Source organism: Austrofundulus limnaeus, unplaced genomic scaffold, assembly GCF_001266775.1.
Source record: "Austrofundulus limnaeus strain Quisiro unplaced genomic scaffold, Austrofundulus_limnaeus-1.0 Scaffold277, whole genome shotgun sequence".
NCBI classification, from domain to species: Eukaryota; Metazoa; Chordata; class Actinopteri; order Cyprinodontiformes; family Rivulidae; genus Austrofundulus; species Austrofundulus limnaeus.
Genome location: NW_013952679.1, coordinates 720,540 through 729,819, shown reverse-complemented (window position 1 = coordinate 729,819; position 9,280 = coordinate 720,540). Strand labels below are relative to the sequence as shown.

The 9,280-nt window shown below is 39.3% G+C and overlaps 1 protein-coding gene across 1 annotated transcript in view; it reads right to left on the bottom strand.

Moving 5' to 3' along the window:
• Positions 1-1,039: 1,039 nt before the first annotated feature.
• LOC106526466 (matrix-remodeling-associated protein 5) overlaps positions 1,040-9,280 on the bottom strand; it is an 18,528-nt gene continuing 10,287 nt past the window's right edge. The window contains exons 8-12 of the mRNA XM_014021086.1: positions 8,892-9,027; positions 6,110-7,282; positions 5,768-5,975; positions 4,693-4,905; positions 1,040-4,486 (exon numbers count right to left, since the gene is read on the bottom strand). Of these exons, the coding sequence (XP_013876540.1) occupies positions 2,438-4,486; positions 4,693-4,905; positions 5,768-5,975; positions 6,110-7,282; positions 8,892-9,027 (3,779 nt within the window). The 3' untranslated portion in view covers positions 1,040-2,437. The remainder of the gene's footprint in view (positions 4,487-4,692; positions 4,906-5,767; positions 5,976-6,109; positions 7,283-8,891; positions 9,028-9,280) is intronic.

Sequence of the window (9,280 nt, the reverse complement as noted above, 5' to 3'; positions counted from 1 at the left end):
CAATTTGAAGCAACCAGCACAGTGGTTGGATTTTGCCCAGGTGAAAAAATATTATACTAAGTATACTAAATCTRAATATACTTTAGTATACTTGAAGCCACACTAATCATCAGCAACTTAAAGAGTGCTATTTTGGAACAGCTAWTTTAATACTAAATATACTTTAGTTGTATTTAAGTAGTGCAAAAGCACAATTTCAAGTATATTAAGAATACATTTAAATACTAGAATGGAACAACTTTAAATATACTTAGTACACTTTAAGTGTATATCTTTGTCTATACACTTAAAGTGTTCTAGGTATATTTGACGTTGTTCCATTTTAGTATTTAAAAGTATACTTAATACACTTAAAATTGTGCTTTTGTACAACTTAAATACAACTAAAATATATTTAGTATTAAATTAGTTCTTCCAAAATAGCACTCTTTAAGTATACTGATGATCCGTGGGGCTTCAAGTATACTAAAGTATACTTAGATTTAGTATACTTAGTATAATATTTTTTAACCTGGGAGCTGAAGCAAACACCAGCTTATTATTGTGATAATTCAAAAAGTAGATATTAAATCTTATTAAAAACTTGTCATATTWATAATTGCTTTTAATTGTATCCAGCAGCAGGTTCTTATTTAAAAACAGATATTGCACCTTGTTGGCACACTGCTCTTACAGTATGCTGGTATAATTAGTTCACAATATTAGTATTTGTTGTGTTTAGAGGGTGAACGCCAGCTGTGAGATCATGCAAGGTGGTGCGCGTGTGGAGCTGCTCTGCAGGCTGCTGTGAGTTTTATTGCATTACCCAAAGAAGGGAAATATGATGTCATTAACATGTGTCTCATCTACGGCTAAGACTCCATTTCCTGGTGTGACAGCTAAGCTGAGGATAAGGAGTTTCTGTTCTCATAATAAACTCCAGAAAAATTCTTGCTTCCTCACTCTCGCCCTCACACAAGCTGCTTACTTTTCTCATTCACTCCCACAGAGCACTCTATTATTTTCTAGTTTTGCCTTATTTTCAACCAAAACTGTGACATTTTCATGAGTAAACAMTCAGTTTTATTTATGTTCTTAAATAAAAATGATTTTTTTTGCTCAAATACAAAGCAAATATTCATCGCAGTGTGATAAAAAGTATACAAAACAAATGCAAATAAGTTCTCCCTTTAGTACAAAAACAGGCAACATAAGTGAGTTTTTACAAGAGAAATAAGTTAAAGAACAATAAAACATTAAAAAAACAAATTGTCTGTTAGACAAGCCAACAAACACATAATAATAATAATAAAACTATTAGGATGACTCTTCAAAAACTTGACTAACCATATGGTTCTATTAATTCTTCCATATTAATTCTGCCCCATTATTACTCCGAGAACTTGAAATGTGATGCAATGCCTTGAAAGTCACAAAGAAGTCTTTGTAATGCATAACTCCTAACCTCAAAGTCCTCCAAATTTCTGTTTGTCAAAAATGTATTCATATGAGTGGAATACTACAAATGTGCTCATTTGTTTTACAGTTTACGCTCACCGAGGTCAAAAAGACACCTCTAAACCACACATTTCTTTTTTCTTTTTTTTTCTATTTTGCATCTAACAAAAGAAAACCCTTTTACTCACTTCAGATCAAAACAAAATATATTCTCATTTATCTGATCAAGTTGAATACATTTGTGGATGCAGAGATTTGTCAGACAAAAATGACCTTGCTGTTTGATGCTGWGTGTTTAGAGCACTCAGTGGCTCCAAGACAAATAGAAAGCATAGTGGTTTAGAGAACAGATTATTATTATTATTTAAAGCGCAGATAGAAACATGTTGCAGTTTCAATCTTAGCACTTGATATTTAACCCTTTACATGGGGCTTCAAATTTTAAGGGTTCTGCTTTAAGATCATTAAATACTCAAATGAAAGTAATGTTTTCAGATCATCGAGATGATCATTTTAATCTGACAACCYAGTTCAAACATTTTGCAACAAGGCATAGATGCAAAGCCTGTATAAGCAAAGAGGAAAAATTCAGTTGATCCCTATATAAATTAGAGACTTCAAGGGTTAGAGGCAWTCATGAAATGAGCACCACTTAATTAAATAGTATGGCACAAAAAAAGTTGAATTTGCAAATAAACATTTTTTCCAATAGTTCCCTGTTTATGCAGAGAAAAATGCACAACAGTGTATCTGCAGAACATCTTTTGAATTATTGTCTATATGATACAGTATTGACAGTATTATACATTAAAAACATACGTACATAGCACATTTTTATTTATGGTGTTCCTATGATTCAGCAGTCATTTGGGGGCAGAGCTTTGCWGATCCTTTGGGTATGAGCAAAACAGGAAGAGTTCATTTAACRGAAATAGTGGAATTTCTGTTTCTCATGTTCATGCTTAGATGGATTAATGTGTCTCTGTTTGCTTTGTCCCATTTACATAACATGAAGGTAGGTTGCTTTGTTGTCCACTCCAATTACGTTTTTGGCAGTGCATCTGTAAAACCCTGTATCCCTGTGTGTCGGGTTCTGGATCACCAAAGAGCCCTGAGGACTCAGATAGCGGTTGCCATAAATCCGAGGCTGACCCATCACCCTCAGCTGTACCASGTCCGGTGTTTCCCAGGTTACTGTGGCCCGTGGTGTCGCTATAGTCAGGCAGGGCAGCTCCACAGCAACACCTTGACTGGTGTAGGTCACAGGAGAGGGGCCTTTTGTGATGCGGGGAGGGTAGGCAATAACAATGACCGGAACTGTGAGGACAGATACCGAGTCCTGACTGGAGACTTTGCAAGTGTAGCTGCCTCTGTCAAACACAGAGGTGTCTTTAATAATTAGTGTTCCATCTTCATGCACTGTGAAACGACCCGAGTCTYCATTTTCACCCCTGGATAGAACCTTGCCACCGGGTGTTGTCCATAAAAACGAGACCTGGGTTTGAGTAGTGGGACAAGGCAATCTGAGGGTTTCTCCATTAATGGTGCTCACTAGCGGGGCTGTTCTGGTGCTCACTGTGGGCTCAGAGATCAAGCTCCTGGATGGTAAAGAGTTTACAGGACGAGGATACTCAAACAAACTGAAGCTCTTCTGCAGGTGYGGCAGAGGCGGCACTGGTCTTGAGGATTGAGGTGGATTTAATGGAACACCTGCTTGTGATTTTTTCTCCACGGCTCCCTCTTGTGGAGACCTTGTATCCACTTGTGGCTCCGATACCTCCAGCTCCACCCGGATCAGCATTTCCTCTTTTTCACTTTTCACTACGCAAAGAAAAGTACCACCGTCATCCACTCGTAGGCCCCGCAGCTCCAAAGAGCCGTTTCGGTGCACAGTGAGTCGACTGCCATAGTAAGGAGCTGGCAGCATGCCGTTTCCTGGAAGAAGCCAGGACAGACGAGGTGCAGGAAACCCTTGGGATGGGCATGGTAGAAGAACTGTCTGGTCTTTAATCGCTCGCTGCTTGATTATTGTTACCACACCCTGAGCTGCACCAGAACTACCACTTATACCATCACTGTTTCTTCTACTGTCACTATTCCCTCCTAAATTACTATTCTCACTAAAACCATGTCCTGCAACTGTACTACCAGCTCCACTATTTGACAAACTACTGCTAAAGCTTTCAACACTTCTTGAAATACTTAATCTGTTGTTGTATCTGTTGACGTTAGCATCATTTTTGGTTCTTCCTGCAGTGATTTCATAATTGTTTGCTCCAGGATCTCTGTCACCACCATTTTCTTTTAACGTATTTTGACTGTAACCTAAACTATTACTTTGACTCAATATGCTAGGTTTGTTTTTGTTTGTTTCACTGGTATCTACTTTAGTGCCGACACTTTGTGCTCTGTTTGGCCCAGCAATGATCCCACCTAGCTGAGTTGTAAATCCACCCACAGGACTCTTGAATCCATTCTGATGATAACTTCTCAAGCCAGGATTAGAGCCACTGAGTATTACATTTACATCAGTGTTTTGTACCACATTTTGAATTCTACCATTATTGCCGCCTGGCTTGTTTGTGATCCCACTAGTAGATGCATGCTTGATGATTGGTTTGCTGTCAGTGACGTCTCCTGATCGAGTGTCATGGCTGCGCTCATGTTCACGGTTAATTCTCCAACTTTGTTCTGACACTTGCTCACGTGGTCCATGTGTAAAGGGCTCAACTTGCAGGCTTACCACAAAGTTTCTCACCCCAGCTGAGTTCCTTGCTTGACATGTATAATTTCCTGCGTCTGTCTTTTGGGCTGAACGCACCTTGAGGGTTCCATCTGAAACCACAGCAATTCGCTCAGAATAATAGTCAAATCCTAAACTCTGTGGGATGACACGACGTGCTGGGGAAAACCACGACACCGTTGGTGCAGGATCTCCCCTGGCCCAGCAGGGAATTGTGACAGTTTCTCCCTGGCGTACTTTGATGAAACTGTGGCTTTTGCCATCGGCAAAGGTTGGTGGAGCTGTCTTCACAGTCTTTACTTTGACCTTAAAGAAAATGAATAGACAAAAATAGTGAATAAATGCTAACACTTAAAATTCATAGCTAAAACTTGACAGTCTTATTTGCATTTATTAACAGTGTTTTATTTTTTATTATTAAATTTTAAAAGGCAGCTACAGAGAGAAGAATATTATTTAATAAATAATAAAAATATATTTCTTAGGTTTCCAAGAAAGATGGCTCCATTTACCTTCATGGTGTCTTGACCTGCTTGGTTTTCAGCATAGCATATATAAATGCCTTCTTCTCCCACGCCTACAACTGGAACCAATAATGTCCCATTATCAAACACAGTTAGTTTCTGTGGTCGATTCCTATTGTTTTCCACACTGCTAACCATGGTTCCATCTGGTAGGCTCCAACGCACAGCTGGAGGAGGCAGGCCAGATGCCTGGCAGTCCATCTGCAGAGGATTAGAGTATCAGTGGTGCATTTAAATGTGTTCTTTTTTATCTTMATCTGCCTGAAACAAATTAATTTTCTTTATTTTAAGTTATCCTGCATGCCCATTGTGTCTATTTTATTACAAGTGAAAAAAGCAGCACATAAAACACATCTAATCAACTATCGATTTAGTGGGACTCWAAGGGCACCACCAGAAGCTCATAAATGTTTAAATTGAATTAAAAATAAAGAGTAGCACATTTCCACAATATTATAGGATTTCATTTCTTGCATTCAACCTTTATGACATTATTTTTCATTGTGGCCTAAATATTGATTGGTGCATTATCGTTCCCTTAAGGTGGATATTTAGGATTCATAAAAGCCTGTTGTATGACCTGTCTGCTTTTGTGTTTTCAATTACAAAACTCTTTCTCTGCCAGGTTATTTCTCAGCAATTGGATGCATTTTTATGCTAAAAGGTGACTTTGAACATTGTCAGAGCTTCAGATTAGTCTTCAAAAACAATTTCTTAATGACACAAATAGAATCAAAATATTTCAATGATTTATTTATTTTTAAARGTCAGCATGTTTATGTTGAATATCTGCAAGTGGAGATATTATCTTCTTTAAAATAACTAGTAACTAAACCACATYGATTAAGTGATAAAGACTGGATTCATTGCGTAAGCACCTCATAGGCCTTTATACATTTTTATTGGATACTGTGGTTTTATATAGTCATGTCAATATCATCTCTATTTTAACAATGATGGTAAATTTTAGATTATTAGTAAACTCAGATCAGTATGTGGCTATTTGTACGTAATAAAATAAATAGAAAATTGCAGACACTTTTTTTGTTTTATTCATATTTACCTTCAGTGATTTCCCAAATGACACCAAATGATTAAGAGATTGTTTTGGCTCGATCTTTGCAGGCCTGGTTGCCACATTCACGTGCAAAAGTCGATAATCATCTGCAACCTTATTGCGTGCGATGCACAGGTAGTCTCCACCATCTTTCTCTGTTACTGTTTGGACCAACAGTGTGCCGTTTGGATGCACCTTCAGACGCCGATCAAAGCTTAAAATCAAATGTGAACACAGAAGTGCATACAAGTCATTTAAGGTCTTAAAGCTGAACTAGAAATGCTACTGTCAGAGCCATCATAAGATATAAGAATAAAAACATCAAACATGCACAGTCATTCACTGTACCTGTATTGTGTGTCTACTAGTTTCTTTCCTGGGGTCCTCCAGATAATGTTGGGGGTGGGGTTGCCAGTTACAGAGCAGTAAAGCTTTAAAACTCCCCCATAGTTGACAGTGGAGGTGGAGGGTGATGTTGAGACAATATGGGCTTTAGTGAAAGGGGAGACAGGCACCGGCTGCAAACCAGATGAGACCTTTCTGTCTGCTGGGAGAGAAAGAACTCTTGTACTGTTTATACTGTGCRAGACTTTACTGTTATATGTTGGCACAGTGGACTGTGAGAAAACAGAGGAGGGATTTGCTTTTTTGATGTTGGGAAAGTGTGAAGGGTAAGCTTTTACTGTTTTATTGATTTTAGGAGGTGAGTTAGAGGAAGAGTTAAAAGGGCTTGGGCTGATCGACAAGTTCCTAGATCTGTCAGAGGGATGTACAGGGGAGATTTTCCTGGAGTCGAATGGATCTGAGGGGTGGTTGGGGATGACCAATGTTTTGTCTTTGTTGAAAGAAGATGAATTAGATGCTGTTTTGTCTTTCATGCCTTCAATTCTCACTTCTCCTTGTTTTGCAAACTCTTCAACTTTTACCCACACTGTTCTCTTAGAGGTCCCTACAGCATTACTGGCTGTGCACTCATAACTCCCTGCATCTTTTGGCCCAACTTTGCGAATATGCAGCGTCCCATTGGTTAAGACAAAGAGGTTGCCGTGAAGGAATTGGGATGGACGCACAAGGGTCCCATCTGGGATTCGCCAACGCAGAGCTGGTGGTGGGGCTCCTCGGGCAGAGCAGTGTGCATAAACAGGCCTCCCCAGAGAGAAGAGCAGGTGTTCCTCCTTGGGTTGTTGTATCACTGGGGGCAACGAAGACACGTGTACACGCACCGAAGCACTGGCTGCACCAGCCGAGTTGGACGCCACACAGCGATACACTCCTCGATCACTGGGTGAAATCATTGGGATGTGAAGAGTTCCGTTTGCATCCACGTTGATTCGACTGGAGGAGGTGACGGCAGAGGTTAGAGTGGAACGATCAGGCAGAACCCAGGAGAGCAGCGGGGTTGGAACACCATCTGCTTGGCATTCCAAGTGAACGTCTCCACCCTGATGAATGGTTACTTCTCTGGAACTTGCCAGCTGCATACGAGGAGGGCGGGTCCAGACATCCAGGGTAGTGAGCAACCTGTCATGAATACGTTGAACAAACTCGTTTTCATTACTGACATAAAATACATCAATTTTAAGCTTTTTACACAAAGCTGTAATTCAGACATATAAAACCCATTCTCACTCCCAAGTCGTCACATATTGACGTTTTTCCAAGGTTCCCTCTGCGTCCGATTTTGACACATCAGGTACCCCCTCGCGTCAGTTATTGACGAGATGGGGCGGAATCCATTGTCATAATTTCAGAACGTGTAGAAAATGCACAAAAACTAACCTTCACAAAACCTGAAATTCACTCTAGACATCCTGTCCCTGACCCTAGTACCTAAGATTAACTATCAACCCTGACCCCTAAAATGAACCATTTTTAGAAAGTGAAGGAAATTCACGTCAACTACGTGCCCCAAAGCCTAAAATTACCTAATAATCGCCCTAGACATCCTATCCCTGACCCCACTACCTAAAATTAACCATTAACCCTGATCCCAAATATTAACCACGGACCCCAACTCAAAGACCCCTATATTTTGCGTCCCAACGTGTCAAACCCAGATGCCAAGGGAAAATGGAAATGCCTGGTGTGTCAATAACTGACGTGACGGGTGTACCCGAAGCATCAAAATAAGACGCAGAGGGAACCTCGGAAAAGTGTCATTATGTGACGAGTCGGGAGTGAGAATGAGTTAATATGTACAGAACACAAACAAACAGCTTTCACCAAGACATATTTGGATTTATCCTTACATAAATTAGACATAACTGTGGAAATTAAAGGCCTGCCATTCTTTATAGGAATGTATTTAACACTGGTTTCTAATGTCAGTGTTAATCTAATCTCCGTTGAAAAGTGACAATTTTGCAGCCATTTCAGTCAAATCTTGAAAACAACCTTATGCACCACTTTATTAACGTGTTGTGTTATGGCTCTCAGCAACTTCCACATCAAATTTTACCTCATTATCTGAAATTGATTGAGTTATAGCCATTTTGTGTTGGATGACATCAATGAGCTATAGTAGTCATCTTGAATCAAGTTAACGCCGTAATTAGATGTAGACGTATCTCCAATGACTGAAAGCTTCATTAAAAGACAATTCATACGGCGGTTCATATTTTGAAGACAGACCAAGTCGACTCCAAATAATTTATGGCAACTTTAAACAAAGATATTTTACAACGTAATACTACTCAAAATATTAAATTGGTCTCCCTCTCGGTTCCTACCATGCCAGCTTTTTGGCCAACATTTGTAAAATTGAGAGTTGTACTTTTTTTGTGTGTGTGTGTCTGATCCATTCTCTGTGAAAGTATTTTTGAATTTAGTTGACTCCAAAAGTTAATCAGTTAAATCCACATTTATTAWTATTTTTGAAAATTTCATTAAAATTTATTCAGTGATGAGATATTTTGGTAATAGACAGACACACTCAGTCAAAAACATTATTGTCCGCACTCACCTTTCAGTAGTGTGCAATAATAAGATGCCTAATCAAAGACTTTACAATAACTGAGTTTTCTGTGGCCCAAAGTCATTAAAACTGATTACACTGTGACCCAAGGTCATCGCAACTGAATGTAATACAGACTTGTGCATTAATATGCATTTCAAACATCAATATTCTCACCTGTCACGACCCAGGAAGCTGGTCGCACTGCAAATATATGTGCCCCTGTCCTGCAGCTGAACATTCTGGATAACAAGGGTGCCGTTTGGCAAGACCTCAAAACGCTGAGCCCTGGAGTGGATTGAYATCACTGCTCCTGAGAGAAAAGCATGGAGGGAGACGAAAAGAGAAAAAACAGTAAGAAGTACAGAGAGTTAGGAGGTAGAAGACAATATTGGATAAAAAAAGTTAGAGTGAAAAAGAAGAAAAAATGAAAATCAGGGCCATGTTGAATGGCACAGCTTGAAGTAAAGCCAATGAAGCGTTGCACAAAATGTTTCATTACTTCTCTGCAATGTTTTTCCAGCATGAGAGGACAGAAAAAAAGCCTATTATGTACATGTCAGTGT